The sequence below is a fragment of the Protobothrops mucrosquamatus genome, unplaced genomic scaffold, assembly GCF_001527695.2.
Source record: "Protobothrops mucrosquamatus isolate PMUCROS unplaced genomic scaffold, P.Mucros_1.0 scaffold7, whole genome shotgun sequence".
In the NCBI taxonomy this organism is placed as follows: Eukaryota; Metazoa; Chordata; class Lepidosauria; order Squamata; family Viperidae; genus Protobothrops; species Protobothrops mucrosquamatus.
In genome coordinates, this window is record NW_015386394.1 from 273,191 (window position 1) to 289,714 (window position 16,524).

At 33.9% G+C, this 16,524-nt stretch overlaps 1 protein-coding gene across 1 annotated transcript; it reads right to left on the reverse strand.

Moving 5' to 3' along the window:
• Positions 1–1,825: 1,825 nt before the first annotated feature.
• LOC114922212 (vomeronasal type-2 receptor 26-like) lies at positions 1,826–12,227 on the reverse strand. The gene is made up of 6 exons (XM_029282994.1): positions 12,019–12,227; positions 10,972–11,263; positions 5,981–6,829; positions 4,206–4,433; positions 3,187–3,313; positions 1,826–2,724 (listed from the first exon to the last, which is right to left on the reverse strand). The coding sequence occupies exons 1-6, from the start codon at positions 12,225–12,227 to the stop codon at positions 1,826–1,828; spliced, it is 2,604 nt and encodes an 867-aa protein (XP_029138827.1).
• Between the last annotated feature and the right edge of the window lie 4,297 nt (positions 12,228–16,524).

Below are 16,524 nucleotides of genomic sequence, written 5' to 3' on the forward strand. Positions count from 1 at the left end.
AAATTATTATATGAAATGATTTCTCCCCAGAATATAAGTTTAGGAAATTACATATTTGAATATAATCATTCCGTAGATCATATATATATTTTTGCTTTCTACTGCAAACATGAAACCCTGACAAACCAGGTTCATTTTGGAATGACTTACTATCTAAAAATGATAAATGTTTTAATGTTTATATTATTAGATTATTGTAAACTTTAAACTATAGAAGAGAACCAGTATGTTGTACTGGTTTCAGTCAAATGGGTACAAGTCAATATTCAATTGTAGAGCTCTTTCTGTGATTTTAGGAATGTTGTTCTCTTTCTAAACAAAATTATCTTGAAAACCCCAATGTCATAAGCCTTGGTGTCTCAGACACAAAGCTAGATAAGTGGCAACTCAAATTAATATGACTATTAATTAATGCATTTTTATATCATTGGCTACCAAACTTTTGAAATGATAACTTCTTTTGTTCAATTTATAAATTATGTAGAAGAATAAAATGATTACAGAAAATATCAGGTTGTTGAATCATATCATGAATGTTTAAATTGCAAATTTTGCTCAAGAGTTGAAGTCAGAATTGGAAACTGGTTTTCTTTATTCTTTTTCTTGAACTGTAATAATCAAGAATGACAATCTGTGAGGGAAAAGGGCAGTTTTTATATATGATAGACAGACAGACAGACAGACAGACAGACAGACTAACAAACAAACAAACAAACAAACAAACCCATAACTGTCCTGAGGCCACCATTTCTTGATACATCACCAAGTGCAGGGTTTAGAAAGGTCTAAATAATGTACATTTTCTTTTAAACAGAATTGTAAAATTGGTGAGGATTGCTTGTTATTTAAGTCTTACTTCTTCTTAGTTATGCTTCAATTACTTAGTTTTATGAATATTCCCCTTTTCCCTTCTTTTTTGGATTTTTTTTTAAAAAAATGTGATTATTTTATTTTAAATGGTAGTTACTTCTGCAAACAGTAACCTTCTACAGCATACATAAATCATATGTGGAAATTTTGCCAAAGAGTGAATTGATTGATCATAGAAAATGAAAGTGTATAAATGACTAAAGTGAGAACCAAATATGTTTTTATAAATCACCAAATTTATACTAGGAATGTAGATATTCTCATCATTTGCACAACAATGCTAATACTACTTATATGTTATTGATATATAGTAAAATGTTAGAAAAACATTTAGCATGCAGTAAGAAGAATCTACAATGAGATATTGTGGATAGTAATCTGAAATTATTAAAATTAGTTAGACATTTCAGATGTACATTTTATAGCACTTCTGCCTTGAGGTATTCTAGTTGTAATGAAATAGAAATCTTCACTTGCCATATCACATGTGGATCTCTTCTCTTCCACTCTGTTTCCTTAGCTAAACAACTATGTAATGTAAAAAGGCAAGAGAGAATTATAATTTATTCAGCTATCAAGACCCCTTGACAAATGCCAGAGGAATCTATGTCCATACTGCCTTTTTAATCATAAAAGCCCTATTTTCCCATGAGATGTTCTTCAACCTTCCCTGATGCATCTTGTTATAGGCAATCAGATCATCTGAGCATTAAAAAAGGGGAAAAAAACTAAAGCTGAGAAACAAATATAATATAAATCTTGCAGGAATGCAGATAATTCAATTACTTAGTTGAATCAAATATTCCAAACAGCCAGACCCGCCCTAAGAATCTAGAGCTTACTCTGCTTCTATGGAAATATGAACAAATAGTGCAGATTAAAGGCAATTCTTTCCTATAATACTATTTATTTTGAAGGGGTTTAGCATATTTTAAAAAGTAAAAAAAAAGTTTGACTACTGCTTTTTTCTTAACAATTGCTTTTTGTTCAGCTCAGGTCGCAACAAAATAATGTAGCATTTGGGAAAAAAGAGACAACCCAGCAATCCAGCACTGGAAGATAAGATACAGAAGATCTCCACAGCTACTATATATTTTCCTTGGGCACTCAGGTAAGTGGGGACAAAAGTGAACCAAACACTACAAAATACCAACATGCTGAATGTTATAAGTTTGGTTTCATTAAAACTATTTGGCAACTTGCGGGCAAAGAAAGCCACAGTGAAACTGACTATCGCCAGGAAACCCATGTAGCTCAGGACACAATAAAACATGACTGGGGATGACTCATTACACTTCAAAACAATCACTTCAGGTATTGAATGCATGTCCATATCTGGGAAAGGAGAAGAAGTTGCCATCCACACCAGAGAGATGCTTACTTGCAGAAAAGAGCAAGAAAGAACAATTGAGCAAGCCAGGCTGTTCCCTACCCATTTTTTGAGCCTGGATCCTGGTTGGGTTGCCATGAAAATGAGAACCACAGTGATGGTTTTTGCTAGAACACAAGAAACAGCCAATGTGAAGATGATGCCAAAGGCTATTTGCTGGAGAAAGCATGTTGCCTTCTTTGGTTGGCCAATAAAGAGCAATGCACAAAGGAAGCACAGTACAAGGGAAATAAGAAGCATGTAGGAAAGGCCACGGTTGTTGGCTTTCACTATCGGAGTATTGTGATACTTCAGAAATATTCCTAGTATCATAACTGTTACCAATGAAAATAAAAGAGCACTGGTGCCTAAACTGATACCCAAAGGTTCTTCATAAGACAAGAAACTTATAATCTTGGGAATACAGGTATTCTGATCTTCATTAGCATAGTAATCATCAGGGCATTTAACACAGTCAGCCATGTCTGTGAAAGAAAGATTTTCAAATAAAATTATATTACATTCACTGCAGGAAGTTAAAGGAGGCATTGAGACAAAATCTGCTTTACTATTTAAATCTGTGCATATCCACCTGAAAGATGGGTGGAGTAAATTGCCATACTAGCATTTTGTGAATAATTCATTTGTAGAGATTAGAATAAAAGGAAGAGAATAAAATAAAGAGTCATGGACAGAGGCAACAATATCTTAAGTGACTTTAGAACAGAACAGCAAGCTAGGTCTCTCTTCCTGCCTTCTATTCTTATTTTTATTTTCTTGACACAATGCAAATATATCATAAAGCACAAATCTGATACATAAGTGGTTAGCAGTGAAGAGCATGGTTAGATACATGAATATGGCAGGGATTGTATGACCTATCTCTATATCTTCCGTAAATGTTTGCTTTGAAAATAAGCTGTGTAGTTGTATATGCTAATGCTTACCTTTGTAATGGGATATTGATCCTTTGGGGCATGCAATGCAATTATAGCAACAGAAGGGTCTCCCTTCTTTCCTTTTTTTTCTAGATCCAGGTTGGCAATGGGCATTACAGAGAGAAAGAGGCAATGTCTGTCCAGCAATGAAGAAAGAAGAAGTTAATTAAATGGGATCTAATTTCAAATTGAGGCATAAAGCAATATGTCATTCAAAGTTCATCATGGTCAGAAGGACAGTAGTGGACTAAATCATGCAGGAACCAGGAGATATGGCTACTCTGCTGTAGTCCTTCCAATTGGAATGTGAAAATCTTCAGTCTGTTTAAGCCAAGGTCTGCAAAAAGGAATTAAGCATCTTTGGAACAGGGATTTCCTACTGAGCCCTACTGTTAAGACTTCATGGTACTGTATTTATATAATATTTTTCTAACCAATATGAAGGATAAAATGATTTGAAAAATACATCAAAGTGAAATATACTTTATACAATACTTAGGTAATACTTCATGTTCAGATTTGCTATCCTATTGTTACAATATGAGGTGATAAATAATTTTTATTCCATTGACCAATGGGAAAAAACATGCCCTACTTCATATTTCCCACCAGATAGTTTCCAAGTGTGATAGTTTGGGATAAAAAGTCAGAAATGCACAAACTGAATCAGTAACCAAATAAGACAGAACTGTCCTCTCCTGTGCCTTAAATGTTGTTATCTGGTCTACTGGAACATCTGAAATACATCTTTATATCAACTCTGACCATTGGAACCCCCTACCACCTGAAATCTGGCAGGCTTTCCAAAAACCGGTGAAGACTTGGCTTTTCCTCCAAGCCTTGTGGTCATCTGAAGCTGAAGTCCAAAGAAAATATGTTGAGAACTGGGTGTGTTCTATTTTCTTATTTTATATGTTTTTTATTGTTTTTATTCTTTGGCTAATTGAGACCCATCAAAGTTTATATTATATAAAATTGGTTGCTATACAAATCTGTTAAATAAATAGGTTTTTAACATTTACATTTACCTGGTTAAACCAACTGTGCCATACCATTGCATCTTTGTTAATGGTGAATGCTTCCTCTGGAGGAGATTGAGGATCTATTTTTCCAACTTTCACTCCAGTGAATGATTGGTTTGGAAATGTAACCCAGTTGAGGATATCAAGTTCTTGAACTATCTCCCTATTCTGATCAAATAAAATTCTTTCGCCAGCACTGTTGTTAAATGATACAGATTTCATAAAATTGAATAACTAGATTAGAAAATAAAAGAATACAAATTTGCATGTAACTGTTACTATGATTCGTCGCATAACCAGCTAAATGTTCAGAGTGGATTCGGCATTTTTATTATTATCATTTTATGTATTGGCATTGTACATAATCCTTGATTTACAATAGGAAGTGGGAATATAAATTCCATTGCTAATTGATGCAGTTGTTAATGAGTTGCATACAATTGTATAACCTTTTGGTTGTGGTTATTATGAAAAGCCTCACAATTATTAATCATCTGGTCAATAAGCAAATCCATCCTCCACCACTGACTTTGCTTATTGGTAGCCCCCTGGAAAGGTCACCAAGGGCAATCACATAACTCTGGGATGCTGTATATATTAAATTTCCTCTAATGGCCACCCCAAAAGACTCTGGGCTGCTTACAACATGGCCAGTATTTAATTAAAATAATTGAAAACATAGAAAACAAAATATAACAGCCCAAAAAACTAAAGTAACCATAACAAATTGAAAACATACTAACTTCAGGCCTTGTAAGAAAGCCAAGCCTCAAGGGCTTTTTGAGACCCTATATATAGGATCACTGTGACTGGTGAGATTCAGCCAATTCACACCACTTCGGCAGAACCGGTAGCTAATTTTTTGTTGCCTAGGCCCAGAATGGACTTCCGGAAGCTGCATCCACACAGAGAACCGGTTGTTCACATATTTGAATCTCACCACTGGTCACTATATGTATCTCTTAAATCTTGTGTCTTAAATCTTTCTTAATAATCTAGAGAATAGTCTGTGATGGCCTAATTCTAATAACTGTTGTGACACAAAATCTAATGTATTCTCAATAGACCCGTTATGTAAAGTCCTCCATAGCTCTCTTTATAAACCTTTTTAGTAGTACATAGATGAGAAGTAGAAAAATATTTTAGTAAAAGATTTTAGAATTGTCAATCAAATTACTGATGCGCTGATATTAATTTCCAGAAATAAAGTATCCATATATGAAATAACAAACATGCAAACAAAAATATTTGTGTAATAATAGGAAGCTTCAAGATTTGTTCTCCTCTAAAATGAGAAATACTTTCGAAAGGAGATCACGTTGGTAGATGTTGTACAAACCCCATATTGAATCATCTTTGAGTGATATGAATCTTGGTCCAACATAATGTTTGAGGGTTTTATTGTTTACAAATTGAATTAACCTTTCAAAAATTGCTATCAATGCCATTTATTCTTGGCTGGTCAATATTTGCTTCATCTCATTTTTATTCTTACCATTTTGTTATGACTCTATACTTGTGCTTTTGTTATATCTTTGACAAGTTGATTCAAAACTTCTATTGATGGTATTATCATTTTTTATCAGTGCATTTGAGTCAATAATAGTAATATTCTTATATATTAATATTATCTATCACAATTTACCATGCATACGTCTTCAATAACTGTCAGAAGATTATTGTACCAGTCTGCTTGACTTGACAATATTTTGAAAATGATAAATTCATTCGTTCGATACATGCATGGACTAGACCACCGACTGAAATACTGAATCCATCACCTGCCAGATCTTGTCGCTATGAAGCCTCTTTCCATCTTCTTTCATCATAACATTTCCTCCAGATGTGAAAGAATACAGGGCTTGAAGAGCATGAGCCACAGCATACACAGCATTGTAGATGCTATAGCTGTGGCCAGTTACTCTTTTGGGAAAAACATGTTCAGGAAGGCTCTCTAACTTCTCCTCTCCACTGCAGATATTCTCCTTCTCATCTCCCAGATTAGAATCCTGAAATGCACATCCAAATGCATGACTCCAGAAATCCTTGATAAAACCATCTTCTTTTACAGCAGAAGGCTTTTGATCTTGAATATATTGTTTGAATCCTTTCAGTTCTTTGGCATGAATTGTAAATGATATTGCACCATGGAAGTCCTGCAAATCCCAGGTTTTTTGACTGGCAAAATACTTCAACTCCATCCCAACAGTCAGGATCCATACTTTCCCTTTTGGATTTCCAAATAATTCTTTAAAATCTGTATTTAGTAAATACCTCAAATAGATCATGGAACGTGTATCTCCATTAAAAATGAAGACACTGGCTTCATTATCCATTATTTTCTCATAAAATGCTATCACACAGTCAAAAAAAAATCCTGTATTGGCATTATAACATGAACTGCTAAATAATTCTATGAAGGCAAAACAAATGCCTTTTTTGGAAAACTCAGGAACCAGAGTCTCTATGAACCAGTCTAAATTAGTCACCAAGAGTCCAATCCACCTCCAGTTGAAATATAGAAGTAAGTGTAACATCCCCCTATATTGATAAATTATATTTGGAACCATTTGGTAGAAAGAAGGGAGACTGGTATCCCCTGCTTCAATTCTAGCAGATCCATACATAATCTGTCAAAAAAGGGAGAAAAACTCTATATTACGATAACTTTTTTGAAAACTGAGATTTCATATTGTTTTAAGAACAAGCAGCAGAAGCAACAGAAGCATCAGCAGAAAGAGGATGAGGATGATGATGGGGAGGAGGAGGTCAAACAGATATGTATCTGCTACACAATACTCCAGACTTAACCATTATTGAAAAGAATTCAAAAAAATCTGGATAGTGAATATTGCAGTACCTGGGACTTCCAGTTTTGGTGGCCGACAAGACGGGTGGAAGAAGCTGGGGCTCCAGCTTCTCAGCCTGATTTCGCTTTGCCCAGTGATCCTAAAGGGTCATAAAGTTGCCCTGGAAGGGCAACGAAGAAGGAGCCCAGACCAGATGGTGGTCGGTCTGAGCGGACTGAAGAAACCCTCTAAAAGGACGGAGGAAAGGCTGCAGGGTGAGCTCAGGCAGCCCAAGTCATTGCCAGCTGGAAGGAAAGCGAGGAGCCACGGCGGTCTGCCAAACAGCTGACTCTCAACAGCGTGCTGAAGCTGGGTGAGCCAGTGTTTTTTTTTCATTTTCCTTGTGGATTAAAAAATATTGAGCCCCTGGTTGGGAAGAGCTAAAAAGTAAAGACCCCAGAAGGATTGAAAGGCGGTGAGCAATTACAAAAGGGGAAGATATTTAAGAAATACCAAAAAAAAAAACCTTTTAAAAATTGAATTCAGATTGATTCAAAGAAGGACTACTTAATCTATAAGAGGTGGAAAATTTTTCTAGATATAATTTTAAGGGTAAACAACCTATAAAGAACTTTAAAAGAAAAACTTTGTAAAAACTTTTCTAAAATCAGACATTGATAAAATAATGTATGAGGACATCTAGTGGCGAAAGAAGAAACTACAATATTTGTTAGCTGCAAAGTTATGTCCGACCCATCGTGACCCCATGGACAATGTTCCTCCAGGCCTTCCTGTCCTCTACCATCTTCTGGAGTCCATTTAAGCTCACGTCTACTGCTTCAGTGACTCCATCCAGCCACCTCATTCTGTGTCGTCCCCTTCTTCTATTCCCCTAAATCTTTCCCAGCATTAGGCTCTTCTCCAGTGAGTCCTTCCTTCTCATTAGGTGGCCAAAGTACTTTAAATACTAAAAATCTGGAACAACACCTGGTGTAAACAAAGTGCCTTGATGTGAGTCTACAATAGAAAAGACTTCTCATAACTATATTTATTGACTCTGGATATAACTAAAACAGGAATTATTTGGAGACAGTGAACATTTTACATCTGAGACTCAACTGGAGGAGTTGGATTTGGCCTAAAGAAATTGGCTTGGGGTTTTTTTAATTGGATTTTAGCCTAAGATAGTTGGTTTAAGATAAGATAAGATAACCTTTATTGTCATTTTTTTACTGTGGGCACAATAGCACACATCAAAAATGAAATTTAGTTGCCCACTCTCAAAGTGAAACACATACATGATGCACACCTAAACATACTATGAACAACATATGTATAGACCCACATCCCTACACATACATAGCAAAAAATATTTTTAAATAAATAAATATTTTCTTTCTTTTTTCTTCTTGCCTGTTCTATTTTGTTTTTGTTTTTCCCTTGAGATACTGGATTTAGCCTCCTTTTTACATTTTGGATTTTACCCTAAGATTGGTGGCTGAAAAATGAGTACATCAAACATCACCAGACTTATGAAGAAGACTTCCTCTGCACCCTCTGTTGGAACACCTAGCCCAACAACTCAGGGGTCTATTGAAACAATGTTTCAGGGAGAAAATAAGAGAATAATAAGAAAATAAGAATATGAAATGCAGACTACACTAAAATTGATTCAGGGAAACAACTGGCACTAATATTCCTAGATGCTCAAAAGGCATTTGATAATGTTTCCTGGCAATTTATGACTCAGCAACTACAAATAATGGACTTTGGACAGAACTTTATAAATAGGATAAAAACAATATACAACAATGATCGTGAATGGAGATTATACTGAGAACTTTGAAATAAGGAAAGAGACAAGACAAGGATGTCCACTATCTCCATTGTTATTCATTTTCACTCTGGAAGTCTTAAACAGAAATATCAGACAAGATACAGAAATTAAAAAAACTGGAAATAAAAGGCGAAACATATAAACCACAAGCATTTGCTGATGATCTGGTATTTATCTTAGAAGAACCTTTGGAGATGATTCCTAAATTACTGGGAAAGGTAGAACAGTATGGAGAAATGCAGGATTGAAAATAAACAGAGAAAAAACTAAGGTAATAGCTAAAAATCTTACAGATAAACAAAAAAAATGTCAGAAAAAACAACTACAGATAGTTAAAAAGATTAAATATTTGGGTATACATTTAACAGCAAGATGTTCGACAATAAAAGAAGATAATTATACAAAATTATTGAATCAAAGAAAACTGGACATGGAAAAATGGAAACATTTGCAATTATCAATACTAGGAAGAATCACTACAGTGAAAATGAATGTATTGCCGAAAATCTTGTTTTTATTTCAAACAATACCCATAAAACTTGAGAATTTTTTTTTCTCAAGATTTAAATGCATTAATTTTGAAATTTGTTTGGCAAGGAAAGAAAGCTATAATTAAGATGAAAACATTACAATATGTTAAAGAAATGGAGGATTTGGCTTACCGAAGTGGGTTTTGTACTATCAAGCATCTGTATTAACATGGGTAAAAGAATAGATAACTTTTAGAAATAAAAGGTTGTTATATCTGGAGGGGCATGATTTACAATTGGGGTGGCAAACTTTTTTATGGTACGGGAAAAATAAAATTCATAAATATTTTCAAAGCTATTATATAAGGAATGCATTGTTAACAGTATGGGAAAAAATAAAAAGTAAAATATATTTGAAAATTCCAGGGTGGTTGTCAACTATGCAAGCATTGGTACACACAAATTTGGTGGACTTTGAAAAAAATCTGGACATATAGAGATATTCTAAATTCTGAAGGGAATCTAAAATCTAAACAAGAAATGGAAAATCAGGGTATCAACCTGTCGTGGTGGGCACATTTACAAATGCAAACTAGATATGAAAAAGATTTTAAACTGAATGGATTTTATAAAGAACAAACAGCATTTGATAAGATTTTGTTAACTTCAGATGAGAAATTAATTAAGAAAATGTATGTATGTATAATATATATTAACTTTGGAAATGGAAAGCAAACAAGTTAAAGAAACAATGATAAGATGGGCAAAAAAATTTGGATATAATATAGAATTAGAAAAATGGCAAAATTTATGGGAAAGGAATTATAAAATGACAATGTCAACTTCTTACAAAGAAAATTTATATAAAATGTTTTATAGATGGCACTTGCCACCAGCAAGATTAGCAAAATTGTTTAAAAATATGTCAGATAGATGTTGGAAATGTAAACATAAGTCAGGCACATATTATCACGTTTGGTGGACATGTGATAAAGTAAAGAATTATTGGAAAAAGATACATATTTGGTTAGAAAAGATGTTGGGAGAACATGTAGATTTTAAACCTGAACTTTTTTTATTAGGTATAATGCAAGAAAAGACTAACAAACAAAGCCTATATTTGATTTTATCATTACAACAGCAGCAAGAATAATATTTGTGCAATTTGGAAAAACGAAGGAATACCACCAGATGAAGAAATAATTAAAAAAAGACTAGAATGCGCAGAGATGGACAGATTGACTATGAGACTGAAAGAAAAAGAAACGAATATTATCAGACTTGGGACTTATTTTACTGATGGTTAGAGGAAAGAATAAAGGATTAGGAATTAAATATGACAGCACATTTTGTTGAAAAATTATTATTGTATGTTTGGAAAAAAAAATAATAAAATCTTATAAATCTTATAAAAAAGAATATTGCAATACCTGGAGATATCAGAACAGAAATGAAAGAACTGGAAAAAATAACAAAATACAAAGTCCTATAAATTTGTTTTGCTTCTATTTACATGTCTGTTCTGTGTTCTTTTGGAAGACTTGATAAGTGAATAAAAATGTCAAATCCAGTCTAAAACTCTGGTTTTATGATCAGACCTAATAAATGCAAAAACACATAAACCTAAGCGTACAAAAACAACCACTTTAGATGAGAGGGGAAAAGAGGGAACTTACCTGTGGAATTTTACAAAGACTCATAAGAATTGGAAACTGGTGTATGATGTCTGAGATCAATCCCTCAATAATTGCAAAAAGATTGTTTTGAATTATGCACTTATAGTTGGGTAAAAGTTTGCTATTTGGAGAAATCAGCTGCATTGCTGCATGGTAAGTCCACTTTGCATTCAGGTGACTGTCATAAATATTGAATCCCAGGGTAACATTGGGTAACATTTGGGCATTCCCATTGATCTCTTTCACAGCAAATATCAAAGCCAGGATGTGCTGGTAGTTCTCAGTCACTACACTGAAAAGGAAATGTTCAACCTTGGATCATATATAACCCTTGAAACTTTTAAAGGAAGCAACATATGTTTACTTCTTAAGATTGCAGGTCTATTTGTATTGAAAAAGTCTTTCAGTTTCCTGAAATATTTCCCATTCATTGTTCTTCATTCTAATATACTCAAAAATACCTGTTATAGTAGTACCTAAAAGCAAATGTGGTAGTTTGGAAAAGAGGAGAAGGCATCTGGCACTCCAGGCTAAGCAGATTATGAAAAAAGGAAATCATTAGATCTAATATAGTATTAAATAACTTTATATAATATAGTTGGAAAAAAAACAGTATAACATTATTGGAAGTGGGGAATGTACAAGGTGAAAACTGATACAGCAAAATTCATTTAGATTATTAAGAAAACTTCAAATATATTTTTTCAGACATATAACGAGGCGCAAATGAGTTAAAAATAGGAGGGAATGAAAATGTATAACAAATAATAAAAGAACATTAGATAATATTTGAGGCAGAGGTGAGCAACCTGTTATTCTCCTGCTGTTGGTGGAGAATAGCTTTTACATACAGTATATTCAGAATAGTAATCAACCAGGAAGAATTTGCTCTACTGTAATTTCTTTTACCATGATGATGTGCTCCCCCAAGGCATTTTGCTATATTAAGTCACAGCAATTGCCCCAATAAGTGAAGCACCTTGTCAAGGAGAATTACAGTTGAGGTATTCACTTCCATTTTGTAGTGAAAAAAATCCTTATACAAACATTTTTCCCAAAGGTGGCCCAGAAGGATATTGATGAAAGTTGCAAGGTTTCATATAAAAGGAGGATTGATAAATAATGCCTCCATAGATGAAATCTCCTGGCTCATAATACTTGAGAGTAGTCAGAGGAATATGCTGTGTCCCACATTTTTTATCTCCAAGCTTGCATCCTACATCAGGTAGCAATAGCAATAGCATTAATAGCATCATTCTGATGGATAATGTATTTCTGCAGACAGTCCTACATTTGCAGATATTGTACTACTATTAGAATATTGACAATGGCATTAGCCAGGTTTCAATGGTTGCCTTTTTTAGCAATAGATTGGAAGACAAATAAAAAAAAATGAATGAATGCGTAAATGAATGAATGCATAAATGAATGAATGAATGAATAAACAAATAAATAAATAAGGAAAAAAATAAATTGTGCCTTGCCAACTCATCTCCTGATACTGTGGTTTTGAAAGTACATTAGTAGCATCCTTTATAGATGCTGTTTTAAATTTTGTTATTGCTCACAGCAATCCTAAAGGGGATTGCTACCAAATTAATTGTAGCCCTTTTGTTAATTGTAGAGGACATTGTTCTTTCTATTTCAATTTTTTTCCCATCTACTCAGAAACCAGATGTAGAATTGGAAGGCATGAACAAATTGATTGGAATAAACCTTTATTTATTTTTAACTTAAATGGAAAAATGATTGTCAAATTTCTGCATAGAAGTCATTTCAATAACCTATTTAGCAAGTGCATCTGTTTTTCAGATATTATCTTAAGCCAGAATGAGTGTAACCCATAAACATAATAAATAGTGCATGTAGATATGTCCATCGTGAATATATCCACTACCTTCTTACAAGTTCCCTAAACTCACATAGCTTTTCTCATTGGCATATCCCAATCAATCAATCAATCAATCAATCAATAATCAATCAGAATAGAGCTAGAAGGAACCTTGGAGGTCTTCTAGTCCAAAACCCTGCTCAAGCAGGAGACTCTATACCATTTCTTAAAAATCTCCAATGATGAAGCACCTACAAGTTCTGAAGGCAAATTGTTCCACTGGTTAATTGTTCTCACTGTTAGAAATTTCTTTTTAATTCCAGGTTGCTTCTCTCCTTAATTAATTTTCATCCATTGTTTCTTGTCTTTCCTTCTGGTGCTTTGGAAAATAAGTTGACCCCCTCTTCTTTGTGCTAGAATACTGCTATCAAATACTAGAATACTGCTATCATGTAACCTCTAGTCCTTTTTTTCTCTAGACTAGCCATACCCAATTCCTGCAACCATTCTTCATATATTTTTTGTCTCCAGACCTTTAAATTATCTTAATTGTTCTTCTATGCAATTTTTCCAAAGTCGCAACATCTTTTTTTGAATGTGGTGACCAAAACTGGATGCAGTATTCAAGGTGCGATCTTACTAAGGATTTATAAAATGGTACTAATACGTCACATGAGTTTGTTTCTTGACCTCTGTTTATACAACTAAAGATAGTATTAGCTTTTTTTGGCTGGTCTTACACATTGCTGGGTCATGTTTAAATGATCATCCACTAGGACTCCAAGGTCCCTCTCACAGGTACTCTTTTTGAGCCAGGTTTCACCTAATCTGTACTTATTCCTTTGGTTTTTCTTGCCTAGGTGTAAAACCTTGCTTCTCTCTAAATTTCATGTTGTTGGATAGGGCCCATTGTTCAAGTTTTGCAATATCTTTTTGGATCCCAAGCTTGTCTTCTGTGGTATTGGCTATTCCTGCCAACTTAGTGTCATCTGCACATTTGATGAGTTCCCCTTCTATTCCCTCATTTAAGTCATTTATGAGGAGTACTGGGAATAAGATGGAACCTTGGGTACCCCACTGCTTACTTCCCTCCATGTAGATGTTGTACCATTAAGTATGGTATGTTAGCCAGTTACAAATCCATCTGATGATGAAGTTGCCTATCCCACATTTTTCTAGTTTATCAAGAAGTAGTTTGTGGTCTACTTTGTTGAATGCCTTGCTGAAGTCTAAGTATACTATATCCACAGCATTTCACTGGTGTACTAATTTAGCCATTTTGTCAAAGAATGAAATAAAATTGGTTTAGCATGATCTGTTTTTACAAACCCATACAGCTTCTAATTATAACTTTATTTGTTTCTAGATATTCACAGATCTGTTTTTTTTTTAATTTTTTCCCCAGTATCTTTCATCTTTCCATGAACTGATGTTACGCTGATTGGTCTGATTTTCTTGGGTCTGTTTTTTTTTTTTTTTAAGATGGGAACCATGTCAGTTCTTTTCCAATCCTCTGGTAGTTCCTTGGTGCTCTAAATTTTTGAAAGATATAGTACAATGGTTCTCAGACAACATTGGATTTCTTCAGAACTCTGGTATGTAATCCGTCATCCATGATGTATCACACAGGGGTTTTCTTACCTTTTTCTTGCTTATTTTAATTTTTATTTCTGGCCTATCTTTTACAGTTATGTTTTTGATAAGCTAGGCTAGTTTTCTTTTGTGTGAAGACTGTTACAAAGAATGAGTTAAGCAGCTCTGCTTTCTCACTACTGCCAGTTACTTCCTTGCCATCTTCTCTCTTTAGTGGACTGATTGTTTCTTTTTTTCTTATTATTTATATATTTGACTTTTGTTGCAAATCTTTGTTCATCATGAGCCTTTGCTTTCCTGACTTGATCTTTTGCTATTTTATTTGTTCTCCATATTTTTTCAAAGATAACAGAAAAGACTTACACAAACTTCATCAAGAATAATGGATTTAACTTGGCTTGGAATCTTTAAATTTGTTCATAATAGCTAGGTGCTCCCTAACCTTCTCTTCCACATCTTGGATTGCCACTCCTTCCTTTTGTCTATTGGCCAATTCATAGCAAGATAGGCAGCATGACAGATAATCAAGTCAAGTTTAGTATTTTAAAACTCAACATCCAAGTTTTAAATTGTGTCTAGTAAGCAACTAGTAGCCGGAGTATAGATTTTTAGAAGCATTATGTCATCCTCATACCTTACAATGTATCAACTGCAACTTCTGCCATTTTTCAAGAGTAACCTCATTTAAGGACACTGCAGTTGTTAAAAATGGATCTGTCCAGTTCATTTTCCAGAACTGCATTAAAGAATTAAAATGGAACTCACATCTTATATTGATCTGTATTTTTTTAAAAAAATAACTTTTTACAAATATAGTTCAAATCGATAACCATGTTGGCTTATCATAGCACTGACAGCAAATATGTTAAATAATAACTTGGACAAACATATTTATGAAGGCATAACATTAATGGGCTGTAGTCATCAGGTGCAATATGTGTTACCATGAAAATTTAAAACTCTCAGTTTTTAATAGTGTTTTATAGTAAGATCACTTTAATTAGCAAATGTTTATCTTTGAGTTTAATAACTTCTGAAATTAATATGTTCCAACATAGATTATTCTTACTTCTATTAAGCAAATTCTATCTTTGGTCAGGTATATCTTTTGTTACACACTTTCAGCCACTATCTATCTTTAATAAAATTGCCAGCAGATAACCTTTCCCTGCAGTTGGAGAAAGATGACTTTTAATCCTAACTTTTTATCCATTTTGGAGAAAATCATTCACAGACATTGTTTCCTTCCATTTACTTATTTAAACATAACTGACATAACAGGTTGAACACAGTCCACCAATGTACAAGCAGGATTTTGGAAAGGAAGAGGAAAGAGTGATCATATTGCCATTCTGTATTGGATGATAAAAAAAGCAAAGACCTCTACACATGCTTCATTAACTACAAAAAAAACTTTGAATATGTTGACTATGAGAAGTTCTAGAACTGCCTCAAAGAACTGGGAACATCACCACACTGCATCCAAATTATTCAGTCATTGTATTCTGATCAGGCAGCCACTGTAGCAATGGTATATGGAGACACAAAATAGTTCAGAACTGGAAAAGGTATCTGGCAAGGCATATTACCTATATGCCCATTTGGAATAATCTACCATTGGGATTAAAATTGGTGATAGAAATACGAGCAACTTATGATATGCAAATGATACAACATTGTTCATGGAAAGCAAGGAGGATCAGGAGTAGTTAATTCTGAGATTCAAAGATGAAAGTAGAAAAATTGGACTGCATCTTAACATCAAGAAAATTGGACTGCATCTTAACATCAAGAAAAGATATTTTCCCACTTTTGCTACTTATGGACTCTGAAAAAGGCAGATAAGAGAAGAGTGGATGCCTTTGAACTTGACAATGGAGGCAACTATTATGCATCTCATGGACTGTAAAAATAACAAACCAAGAAGTACTAGACCGAATGTCACAAAAATATCTCATGAAGCCATAATCACCAAACAAAAGGAGTCATATTTTGGTTGTGTCATGAGAGCTGATTCACTTGAAAATCAATTATGCTAGGAGTGATGAACAAAAAAAGAAGAAAGGGTCACCTAGTACTCACTGGCTGGACATTATAAAAGATGCACTAGGATGACCATGATGGATCTG